At 62.0% G+C, this 12,407-nt stretch overlaps 1 protein-coding gene across 1 annotated transcript; it reads left to right on the top strand.

Moving 5' to 3' along the window:
* The first annotated feature begins 7,844 nt into the window (after positions 1-7,844).
* On the top strand, positions 7,845-12,031 carry LOC117652781 (transcriptional activator ptaB-like). The gene is made up of 4 exons (XM_034397875.1): positions 7,845-7,922; positions 10,785-11,006; positions 11,081-11,241; positions 11,827-12,031. Exons 1-4 carry the CDS (start codon positions 7,845-7,847, stop codon positions 12,029-12,031), a joined length of 666 nt encoding a protein of 221 aa, XP_034253766.1.
* The last annotated feature ends 376 nt before the right edge of the window (positions 12,032-12,407 follow it).

Below are 12,407 nucleotides of genomic sequence, written 5' to 3'. Positions count from 1 at the left end.
TTCCAACTACAGGGTCTTCTTTCCAACACAGGGGCGGCCCGAGCGCGTTACAGGGTCGCGGCGGTTTGATGCGCACGAGTCGATAGGCCGAGTGGGTTAGATTAGGCAGTCATTCCCAGTTGAACCTCATGCGAGCCCTCGGCCAAGCCCTCGGCAGTGCCGCGGCAACATGTCGATAGCGCTAATTGCGAAAGGAACAGCAGTAGCCGAAGCACGGCGAAGCACCCAGCGCAGCGGAATGCCGCTCCTCGCGTCGTTAGGCCCCAGTCACTGCGCCTCCCTGCACGCGCCGACAAAACGACCGCCTCTTACGGGGAGTTTCGCGAAAAGATGCGCTTTCCCAAAGTGCAGGCTTGTCGTCATCGACTTGCCCCAGTCACCTTGGTCCTCGCCGAGATGACCGTCGAGATGACCGCGTTCCTCGCTGGCATCCGCCATGCCCGTCAGCCCCAAGGGCCGATCGGATGGAGTGGGATAAGGAGGAAGAGGGGGAGAAGGATGATCGCCCAGAGAGATCCGCTTCCCTTCCGTTCAACCTGCCGATCCGAGCGCCGATGCGCCGATCCCACGATGGGCCGCGGTCGTTAAGTTACGTCGAGCGACGCAACGGGAAAAGTGGCTCATTCTGCGTTGCGTTCGACTTGCCTGCTTCGACTGCACTTCTACTCCCCCCGCCCCGTGCGTGGCCGCGACGTTTATTCGACCAATTGGGTGTGACTGTTTCGCCGATTCTTCAGTACCACGCCCATGAAAGTGGTCGACAACGAGATTCGAGCAGTATTTGATGGACCTTTGTTTGAGCCGAACCAAAGAACGCCTCGCCGAAAGTGATGATCGCTCTCCGTGGAACACTCATCTCGACGCCGGGCGTTCAAGTCGCTGCAGCTCGAGTCGCCGTGTCGTCAGATAGGGAAAGCACCATAGCGTCCTCGTGGGGAATTTCACTCGTCGAAAAAATTGCCTTCCGCTTAGCTAAAGAAACGTGTCGGTCGCCAGTAATTATCAAAACCGTGGCTGTGCCGAGCCGCTCGGATCGCACACTTCGCCACTCCGGCGTCCACGCGGCTGCGCCAACTGACGTGGGAGCGATATGGTATTTTGCCCCCTCCCCGTGCCGCGCCGCGCCACTCCGCAGCCAGTCGACGTAACAATGTTTTTCTTACTGCCTGGCTGCGGGGGTGGACGTCGGCACGGCGCCCGCGGGGAGAGGGGGAGCTGTCCGGCTGGACAGAGTGGAGTGGTGCGTCGGCTAATCTGCATTGGCAAGCCATTGGCCAAAGCATTGGCAGCGCGCAACTTCTGTCTCTCTCCGTCGGTGCGTCTCGTGAGGGCCGGAGGGGTGCGAGAGAGACAGGGCGAGGGCAGCGTTCGGAACCGCTCCACTGCGCCCGCGCGGCCCAGCCTGGGCCCGGCCCAGCACGGCCGGCCCGACCCTAGAAAGGTTAGCGGGGACACGGTCGCTCCGCTCGGCCTGCATGCCTGCCGTTTCTTCTGCGAGTAAAACCACCACAATGCCACAATACAGGCACAGGTGCGCACGCGCGAACGCACGGGTCGCTTCGGTGCTCCACGGATACTGCGCTTCTTTGAAAAATAAATAAACGAGAGGTGGGCATAGTTAGCAGTGTAGGCTGTCCGTATTTGCATTCCATCCGTGGACGCTCGCATGGAAAGTTGATTCGATTGGTGGAAATGGCCCGGGCCGGCCTGCAGAAGCCCTTTCACTCCGGGAGGGAACAGCAGAGGCAACCCGTCGAAACGGGAAAAAATGAAACCAGAGACTGAAAAATAATAGAAGAACCGTGGAGCTTTGACTCAAGTAGAACGGGACGTAGACTCGCCTGCGCTGCAGACCTTTGGAACAACGTGTGCCGAATCTCGAAGTCGAAGTCGCAGGGCTCGGCCATGGCTCGGCTCCAGCAGGTCTCTCATGGCTCCATGCGGCTACCCCCACCACTCCGCTCGGTGCATCCTCCAGATGACAAGCTCCAGATAACCCCCTCCGCTCCCTGCCTCACCTGTCGATCCCCCCCCCCCCTCGCAGAGTCGCACGGTTCACATGCATGGTGCGGGGCCGACTGCGCGGCACTGCCGCCCTTTGCCTGGCTTCGGTGTCGTCGCCGCGCGACTGTCCCGACAACGTTCAAACAGAAGTCGGTGACGCGCCGAAAAGAGCCATCGCCGTCGTCCAGTCCCTGCTCCACTAGGGTGTCGGCCCAACAAAACGGGGAAACGCGGCAAACACGCGGAAATCGGTTTGCGCGCGAAGGGCTACCCGCGCTGCGGCGGCCGCTCGGCGAGCCGTCGCCGCGTCGCTCTGTCTCTCTCGCGCTCCGGCGGGATGCCTCGCGAGTGCGACGGAGACAGAGCGACGCGGCGCCGCTCAGCCTGGGGCCCACTGGGGCCGCGGCGAGGCGCTGGCGTCACGACGTCGCCCTTTGAATGGGGAGCGTCTCCCCCCCCCCCCCCACCAACCCGCGGTACAGGCAGGCCCACAAGTGCCGGCCAGAGGTGCGTGCGCTCCTTCGCCAAGTACGTTGTAATCTACAGGGCTTGGCAGGGTTCCCGCTTATGAGCCGCGCGGCCCAGGCCGGCCCAGACCGGGCTGGACGCTAAAGAGCAACAAGCTAAGGGTTGCCACTGCTACGCCACTGCTATGGCGGTGCTGGCATTCAGCCCGCCGCCGCGCCGACCAATCGCCGCGCTTCTTTTCGCCGCAACGGTCAACTGAAGTATTCTGATTGGATGCCGATAGTCGCGGCGGGGTGATTATTTCTCCACGCAGTCGCAGTCAATTTTAGCCGCGATTGGCTATCGGTCATTTCGCCTCTCCGCATTGCATTATGACGATTTACTCGATACTAGACCGCTATCGGCCGCGTCGTAGAAAGATCAAAATCCAACGGGCGGTTTATCTTGTGACGCCTACAAGGAGTTTTTCCGGGTGACAGCGCCTGCGAACCTCGGGGTAGGCTCCACTGCAAAACACCTGTGTGCAACGGGACTGCGCGACCCGAGCTCCGCAGGCGTCAAAACGACAAACCACTCTTCTCGCTCGCTTTGAAGTTTCCCGCGCCGCTCGCTCCGCTGGCCGGATGTTCGCTATCGGTGCGGAAGAGCGCGGCAGCACGTAAGAATGCCGTTTGAGGAGAATTAATCTGAATAATCGTTACGTCGTCGCTGCCACTGCACTGCCACCGCTGCGGTCAGCGGTAGGCAACCCAGGCAACCTGTACGTGTGTGCGGGGCGGGAGAGGGCGCGGGGAGCGGAGCCGGCCATTATGAAACCGCTGGGTTTGCATGGCCAGCCCCCTTTACGAGGCTAGAAACACTTTTCAACGGGATTCGTTTCACCCATTTTTGGGGCCACGCAGCAGGTCCGTTGTATGGCGAGAACGCAGTCGGCAGTAGTAAAACGAGGGTTATTCAATTTTTTCTCAGGCCCAGGAAACTATCCTTTCGTTTTCCAGGAGTCGGTCCAGGCTCGTTGGAAGTTAGTTACGCTATCGAATCGCTCGGGCTGATCAGACTAAGTGGCAGATATGAAAATTTGCGCGAATCGGGGTCGCGTTCGTCCCTCGCGGGGCCGTTCCCCCGACGCGTGCATCTGATCGGTGTCCGCAGTCCGCGGCCCGTGAAATTCGTCCCTCGGGCCCTCCGCTCTGTCTCTCTCGCACTCGCGGGCCGTGCAGGTGCGAGAGAGACGTGCACTGCCTTTGGCTGGCCGGCCGGCTGTGGTCCAGTGACCCTATCCCCTCGATCTGACTTGGCGCGCATGTCGTCCGATCCTTGGGCAAGCGACGCGGCGTGGCGTGGCGAAAACAGGATAGCCCGTCCCGGGCCAAGCCTTCCCCGTTGCCCGCTGGCACGTGCGCGACTCGCTTTGGGGCGTCGGGGTCTCTCTCGCACAGTGCGGTGGCGTGCAGCGCCGTGTGGGTGCGAGAGAGACAGCCGCTGCAGCCGCAACCAGAGCCATCATTTCCCCGTCTTGCTTAATTTCTGCGCGTGTGTTCGGCCTGACCTCTCCCAGTGCCCCCGCGCGCCCCCGGCGGCGCCAGTGGCAGTAGTTTATCCTTAAATACCCAAAGTCGGTCAACATTCCGGGCGAGGCGTACAATGTTCGGCTGCTTCGGCTGTGTTCCACAGATTGGGCGTCCTTGCCACGCCAGTCCGGTGGCGTGGAGGACCTCGCCGGTCACGACTCGGCCGGACAGTCAAATTGTCCAGCCTGTGCCTGCCTCTCTCGCACCCGCACGGCACGCGGCGCGAGCGCGAGAGAGACAGTGCGACGAAAGCCTGCGACGAAAAGCCCCGGCGATGTCCGCGGCGAGCCCCGGCGCCTCCAAGGTCCCCAAGGGCGCTGTCCGCGCTCGTCGTGTAACGACGCAGCGTCGCGTCGCTTTGGCAACCCGTCGGCCACTATCACCGTGTCCGCCGTGTCCGCCGCACAGCGCGCTGTCCACATCCATCCACTACAATGCACGCCCCATTTGCACCGCGACCGGCCGCGACACCGTCCAAGGACTGTCCCCTAACTAGCCGCTTTATTCAAATTTATTTTCCACTTAATTGGCCGCGCCGGTTTTGCCATACGTTGAGACATTTACACAGTAGTGCACGGTAGTGGCGCGGCGGCGGCGCGGCGGCGCGGCGACCGGCGGCTGGCATTTTCCTTTCTTGGCGGCGCTGCGGCACTGCCTCGCCGCGCCGTGCCGAGCCGCACTTCTTTTCGCGCGCTTTTTGCCGCCCTTGGGCAAAGGCCGGCGGGCAGTGCAGTGGCAGTCGTGGCAGTGCAGTGGCAGCGCCCCAATCCGACCGACCGGCCGGCTTGTTCTGTTCGGCGCTAACGACGCTGCTTATTGGTCATTGCACGCAATGACAATTACCAGTGGTGCAGCGCCAGCCACGCCCCCGTGGTGAGTCGGCCGGCAGTGCAGGCGCAGGCCGGCCGGGCCGGGCAGGCAGTGTGCGCGCCGCAAGGTCGCCCGCCTGCCCTTGCTCCCAGTGTCCCAACTTTCTCCGCGAAGGCTCCGCGCGCCGCACTCCGCACGCTCTGCTCTGCACCCGATGGCGTGGCGGCGCGGCGTCGTAACGCTGGGAAGCAGCCGCGCAGCCACCGCCACTGTTAGAGGCGATGCGCGACGTCTTTATGGTGGTGGCGCGCGGCTTCCTAGTGTACCACCGCGGCGGCCGCTGCGTGCCCTGCTCGTCGTCGTCCTCCTTCTTGGCGCTCTCCGCCTCCTCCACCTCCTCCTGGCGACCCGATGACCCCCGATGACCCGCGCGTGATGACCCTCCAACACCACGGCAACAAAGAGACGTTCCCATCAGGGCGGCACTGCGGGCACTGGCTGCGTATGTTGGCCAACGTGGTGCATGGCACGGCCAGGGTGCGGCGTCTGCGCCGGGTCCAGCGGGTCGCAGTGTCGACGAGGAGGTGACGCCGCAGGCCGCAACGGCAAAAAAAAAAAACAACATCAACGAAAAACACAAGCCTGCTGTCAAATGACCGAAACATTTGTTGATTTGTTGGCGCGAAAATGATGGCACGGAAAACCTGACCTAACCGTTTTGTTCAGTATGAAAAATTTCTTAAGTTCCATTTTTCTTTAGATCATTTTTTTCCGCCTGTTGGCCGCCCCGCTGCTGCGCGCAGGGCGTCAAAAAGGTTCCGGCGCGAACCGCCTAATTTTCGGAAGATCCTTGATACTCGCCACGCGACGACAGCACACGACAGGACACGCGGTGCCACAAAAGGCTCATTAAAGGAAAGGTCGACGGGAGTGCGACCGTTGCGGCCGGGACGGGCCAGGACCGCCCCAAGGACCACGTTCGCCTAATTGCACCTCGAGTTTACTTCATTGTTCTTCGCGGAAATGCGGCCTAGACACTAAAAATGAAATAGAAAACGACACCGCCGAAGCGGGTCAACTGCAACGCGAGGGGTCTGTCTTTGAAGGACCGAAAAGATCGCCAGAAGATGGCCGCTCCAGTCTGGAGCCTCCAGATCCGCGATGATCCAGATGGCCTGACGCCGCGCTGCCGCCACCCCGGTTCCCGGCCGCCGGGCGATGTCTGTTCCAGTTCCTGGTTCCAGAGCACGTCCTTCCAGCCGGCAGCCTTCCAGAGCAGTGGGGCCCGCAGTGATGCAATGCATGCTGGGACGCTGGAAGACAACCGCGCGCCAACGGTTCTACATTAAACCTTCGAAAGGCGTCAGCGTGTTTGCGGACTCGCCGACTCTGCTGCTCTCTCTTTCTCTCTCTTTCTCTCTGCCCGTTTCCGCAAGTTGCTCGTTGGTTGGGCGATGCTAATTAGTGGCTGTCGGATGAGAGAGGTTAGTCGGCCACTTAGGCCCGGTTAAACTTGGCTACGCGTCAGAGATGCCGCTGAAAAGAGTGAGAAGAAGTCAATGGCAACTACAGAGAACAGACAAGTGCACTGGAAGTCGGCGATAGTTTTTTTCTGGCCGAGCATGGCGTCCGAGTATCCCATGCAGGACCGCGGTCTGGGCGCGGGGCGGAGCGGGGCAGCCGACATCAATGGCACAACAAAGCACGCCTTGTCGCAACAACCACTGTTCTGTTCCTTCCATTTTGAGGCAGAAAAGTGCATGGACATGAATGAGTGGACCGGCCGCTCTCATGGCGCCGTGGCGCTAGCCTCGCACGGCGGCACGCCACGGCACGGCACGGCGGCAGCGGATCGAGAAAACGAGATGGCCTCTCACACTCCAATAGGCACAAGGCTGAGAACGACACCGAAGCCGCACCGCACCGCCTTTTCGTCGAAATATGGGAACGCGAAACGGCAGGGCGGTGCGCCTTCGAGCCGCCCGGCCTGGGAAAAGTCCGCCAACGGTCGGTACTATCGGTTGGCAGCACTGTCGGGCCGACTGTGTGCGTGCGTCTGCGCGCGTGTCCGGCCGGGGATGGGTCCCACAGGCACAAGCAAGCCAATTCCTGCGTGTGTGTGTTAAATTTTTTTTGCTTTAAAAAAATTACTGTGTAGGCGTTAATTACCTTCTGTTTCGGCACGCGCCGTATATCACGCCCCGATAGACCTGCCGGCTGCCCATCACGGTAGCAGCCAACAGTGTGGGCGGCTAGATCGGCGTAGATTTAAGAGCGCCGCGGCGGCATCTCGACTCCTTGACCTGCCAGTGTGCCCGCGCCAAGCCGATGTGGGTCACGATGCGCGTAATCACTGGGTTCGGCGGTTTTATTTTTTTTTCTCCCTTTGCCAGTGGTGCAGTGCAGAGCAGCGGGAGCGGCGAGAGAAAGAAAGGGAATGATTAAACACGAGCGATTCCAGTGGTGCTGGAGATTTTTCAGCCGTTCGGTTTGCGTGACTTGCGCGTTCATGAACTGATACGGAGAGGATGAGCTCGGTGGTGCAACACGGCCGAGCCAGGCCGAGCGCAGCGGCCGGCAGGTGATGCCGAGAGTGAGAGTGGAGGGGAGAGGGGGGGGGGTGCAGACAAGGAGAAGGAGACTGCACGACGAGGTGCGAAACAGGGAACACAGTCACAAGAGAGGACGAAATGTGGCTCGCCCGACCGGTGAGCCAGGTCTGCTCGAGTTCTGCCGCATCTCGTTCATCTGTAACCCGCATCCTGATTCCGCCGCTGTGTCTCTCTCGCACTCAGGAGAGAGACACAGCGGCGAAACGCGCAGCGCGGAATGAGACCCACATAACCTCACTCACCCCGTGATCCCCTCTGTGCAGGTGCAGCGGCAGTGCTGCTGCTGGCGTTGGTGGCGCAGTCCGCCCGCGCCGAGGAGGCCAAGAAGGCCGACACGAAGCAGGCCGTCGGCGAGGCGACGGAGGGCAAGGAGCTCATCATGCTGGAGCTGGAGCGGGTCGGCGACTCCAGGGACAAGCGGCAGACCGAGGGAGAGGCCGACTTCTCTAACAAGGAGGTGGGTATCCAACCGTCACTATCCCAATGACCGCCAGCATCGCCAGGCCCACCACGCGCGGGAAGTAAAGACGGTTGACATGTCAATGCTCGGCTGCGACTGCCAAAGAAACACTGGAGCCACAGCCGGCGCCTTATAAGCTTAAGAGTCCTACACCCACGGCCTGCTCTAAATCACTCAGCCGTTACATAAAGCCGTCTGTAACTAACGTGCAGACCTGCCAAGGACGCGGGCCTTGCCTGGGCCTTGCCTGGCCCGGCCTGGGCCTTGCCTTCGCCGTGACCCGAAAACGGACTGGTCCATTGAACTACCGGTCACGTTGGTGCGTTGGCAGCACTGCGCACCGCCCACGACAACAACTGGATCGGGAGACAAACGGCACTCATTTCGCGTGTCTACTTTTGAAACGCTCCAACAAGGCGATTACCCATTCAAACAGGCCGAGCCAATCTTTTTTTCTCCTTTTTTTCGAAATGGCAATAATTATTATTCGCCGTTCCAGCCGCGTCGTGCACTTTCCAGCCGGTCGGCCAATGAAAATGTTGATGCAAAACGGGCAGCGCGCTGCTGCCGGCTTCCGCCTCGGGCCGCGCCGGCCGCGCGCAACATCTTAACTGTGTGAATGTCAACACACGCAGGAAAGTGGAGTGGAAAGCAAGGACGTTACACTGCCCGCAGCACGGGGCTGGGCTTGGCGGGGGTCGGCTCGTCGAGACGATGTCAAATCGGCAAGGAGTACATTGCGTAAATTTGTAGGTTAGGCTGGCCACACTCTCAGGACAATGGAGGTTAAAGGTCAGCGTCCTATAACCCCCATCGTCTCGACCCGTAATCACCGGTAGCTGCACACTTTTGCATGATTTAGCGCCGACACTCTCGGAGGTGGAAATTAAATACGTTTCGCACTCAGGCCGAGAAAAAAGAGAAAGTGCCGCGAGAATCGATCTCAGGGACGGTCGTCTCACACGGTATTGTGCGCGCGCCTTCGTGTTCTTGCCGCCGATCGTACAGTTTCGCCACCAGGACATGCCATTCGGAGGAGTGGCAGTGACACAGTAACACAGTCACTCCTTCGAAATGGCTGTCGGCCAGGTTAGGTTCGATTGGCAGGGAGGAAAGGGATACCGTCCAAACGAGGCTAGCTTCGGTAAGGTGAGGTTATGTTAGGTTATGGCCAGGCTGGTCCAGAGGAGAAAAGAAGGGGGTATTGTCCCGGAATAAACGAGGTTACGCGGTTCGCATTGCGACGGGTCCCTCGGGTTGTTTGGGCGGCCCGACACACAGGCAGCCTGCCAATCAATTAGAGTGGCGTGTCGCAAGGCGCGCGCGCGGTGGCGCCAGGAAGGGGTGGCGGGGCGGTCGACGTGCACCTGCGCGACACTCGGAGTTCTGTTCTCACGGAGATCCGGGTGACCGTGGCTTGGCCGTGGCTTGGCCGTGGCACGGAGGATATTGCGGGGTGCTCTCCGTAAGGCGCTGCCGATCTGAAACCGGTTGAACGCCGCGCATTCTCGCGAGGCGCCGGGCAGGTCGTTTGGGTACCTTGGGGACCAGTAGGACCACCAGTAGGACTAAGAAACGGTTCAGTCACTCCTGTAACGAGTACGTTACTGTAGCTGGAGACTTTGTCTAATGATTTCGCCGAGTACCTATGTAAGAAGCGCTCAAAGTAAGGGGTACAGCCTCAAATTTAAAGCGGTTTATGATGTCGGACTGGTCGCGGCGGCAATACGAGACTCGCTTAACGGCCTGGCACACGGCTGCAGAATGTTGACTCAAGGCTTCGCCTTGGTTCTGAGCGTTATACGGCTCACTTTAGAAGGTTTTGTGCGTAAACCATTTTAACGTCACCTTGTTAGCAGCCGTGAGATTTGAGACTTCGCCTCCTTCTTGTGCAGGTCCCGCCAGAGTACCTGAGCCTGCTGCAGCAACTGCAGCTGCAGAACGGAGAGCCCCAGCCCGGGCAGGCCGGCCCCCAGGACGTGCAGCAGTACTACATCGCCAAGTAAGTCATTACGGCCAGCGGTGTGCCATTAGATTTCGGTACTCAGGCCTATCTCACGTGTAGGGCGTGCCTGCTGTGCCTGCGCGCGCGGCGGGACAGACCGGGCTGCCAACCAGACTTGTTACGTGTTATCCGGATACGCCCATTTGAGCGGAAACGCGGCAAAGTCGGCGCTTCGGCCGCAGACGCCGTCCCTGGCCTGGCCGGGCTGGCCGGGTCTGGCGGGCTGTCCTGGCGGGCTGTCCTGGCTGGCCGGCTGCTCGGTGACACTCACTGCACTTGCACATGCGACGTTACATCATTACAGCGCCGGGCTGTGGAAGGGTTTCAAGTGGGGTTGCCTTTGAAAATAACGCACGTCCTTGTGTGCCTCCAGGACGCCGTCCGGGGTGGTGTCGGGCGGCCCTCTGGACCGCGCGCCGCAGCGCTTCCTCCCCGCGCCGGGCGAGCCGCGGCCCTTCCGGCCGCGTGACCCCGTGCTCAACGCCATCTCGCGGCAGAACTCGGCGCTGCAGGCCGAGTACCAGCGCAAGGCGCTCCGCGACCAGGAGACCGTGTTCCTGATGCCGCGCGGCCCCGTCGGCACCGACCCGCCCCGCGCCGGGCCCCTGGCGCTGGCCGGCCTGTACCGGCCCGGCGCGCAGCCGCCGCAGCACTCGCAGGGCGTCCCCGTGCCGCCGGGCGGCGTCCCCGTCGGGCTCGCGCAGGGCGGCGGTCTGCCAGCCTTCTCCGCCCACGACGCCAGGCTGCGCGCCGCGCTGCAGGGGCCGCAGGCCGTGCAGTCTCCGCAGGTGAGTCTCGCTGCGTCCTGGATCGCATAGTGCCCGATCTGACCTAACGACGCCTTTTGGTCGCAGCCCCAGTACATCTCGCCGCAGTACATCCAGCAACTGCAGTCTCGCGGCCTGGCCGCCCTCAGCGGCGGCCCCGCGTCCGAGCTGGGCCTCGTGAGGGAGGCTGCCCAGCAGTACCAGGCCCGCCAGCCGCTACAGCTACAGCCGCAGCAACTGCAGCCCGCACCCAGGCCACAGCCCCAGCCCCAGCCGCAGCCCCAGCCCCAGCAGTTCGTCAACTACCAGGTACGAGGGTAACCCCCTTGACTCTTAACCGAAGGCAACCCAACGCAACCTGCCCTAACCCACGATTCTTCCAGGAGCTGACCCCGGCCGAGCTGCGCTTCGTGCAGCGCCAGCAGGAACAGGAAAACGCGCCGCCGCCGCAGCCCCGCTTCGTGCTGCAGCCCAACCCGCAGCAGCTGCAGGCCCAGATCGAGGCGCAGCAGGCGCAGCAGCAGGCCGCCAACGCCGAGGAGCAGTACCTGCGCGAGACCACCCCCGGCGGCCCGCCCCCGCTGCCCGTGCAGCCCGCCCGCGCGCAGCCCCAGCCCCAGCTGCAGCTGCAGCCCGAGCCGCAGGCCGCGCAGCTGCCCACGCACGTGCTGCAGCCGTCGCAGCTGTACCTGCAGCAGGTGCGCCAGCTGCAGGAGCAGCAGGCACTCGCCCGCCAGCAGCTGGCCGCGCAGCAGCAGCTCGTGGCGCAGCAGCAGCAGCCCAGCGAGGGCGTGCAGTACGTCCGCCAGCCCGCGCCCCGGCCCGCGCCGCAGCCCGTGGCGCACACCACGCCGCGCTCCTCCATCTACGTGTCCACGGCCACCAGCCCCAAGCCCCAGGCCCAGCCCGCGCCGCTGCGCAGCCGGCCCGCCATCACCATCGAGCAGCTGCTGGCCGCCGGCGAGGAGGTGGCCGACAAGCCCGCGCCCGGCCTGCCCGTCGTTCGCCTGCCCGCCAGCCCCAAGACCCTGACCCAGGCCGACCTGCAGCAGCTTATCGACGCCGGCTTCGACGTGTCGCCGGTGGCGGACCCCCGCGACCCCGCGGGCAGCGCGTACTACCGCTCCAGCGCGGCGGGCGACTACCAGCTGCAGGCCCAGCAGGCCCAGCAGAGGTTCGCGCCCATCGTGGTGCCCGACGAGGAGGCGCAGGCCGCGCCCAGGCTGTCCGCCCGCCAGCGACAGGCCTACCTCGAAGCGCAGGAGGACGCGTACCTGCAGGCGGCGCAGGCGGCGCAGAGCAGAGGGGTGCGCCTCGGGAGCAGCGGCAACTAGGACGCCCAGCCACTGTAGGGCCCGGACAACTTCCAAAAAACAAACCAATGCCTTCTCTGTGCCTGTGCTATCTCTGCGAAAAATAATGAGCGGCACTTCAACTTTTATTCGCAGTCTACTTCCAAATGGATGTGAACGTACTGACTATATTTAAATAATGTTTGTTTTGTTTTTTGCCCGGAGTTTGACAAGCAAACCTGGGCTTGGATTTCTCAGTGTGACAGAGTTACCATTTTACAAGTTACCTGTATACCTGTACCTTTTGCCTGCGTGTGAGGTGCTACCAGCGACGTGACGGAGGTCTACCGATACTCCATGTAATCAGTTCATTGTCTTGTAACGCTTTAACCTTGACCTTTTTGAGGTTTAGACTCTT

The sequence above is a fragment of the Thrips palmi genome, unplaced genomic scaffold, assembly GCF_012932325.1.
Source record: "Thrips palmi isolate BJ-2018 unplaced genomic scaffold, TpBJ-2018v1 HiC_scaffold_7, whole genome shotgun sequence".
Classification (NCBI taxonomy): domain Eukaryota; kingdom Metazoa; phylum Arthropoda; class Insecta; order Thysanoptera; family Thripidae; genus Thrips; species Thrips palmi.
The sequence above is the reverse complement of the archived record's forward strand: the minus strand, read 5'-3'. Positions and strand labels throughout refer to the sequence as shown.

Excerpts from the sequence above, each read along its gene's own strand:
- LOC117652781 (XM_034397875.1), top strand. The coding sequence starts at position 7,845 with ATGCTGGAGCTGGAGCGGGTCGGCGACTCCAGGGACAAGCGGCAGACC. Across the intron at positions 7,923-10,784 it reads CCGACTTCTCTAACAAGGAG|CCCCAGTACATCTCGCCGCA; the intron begins GTGGGTATCCAA and ends TTTTGGTCGCAG. Across the intron at positions 11,007-11,080 it reads AGCAGTTCGTCAACTACCAG|GAGCTGACCCCGGCCGAGCT; the intron begins GTACGAGGGTAA and ends CGATTCTTCCAG.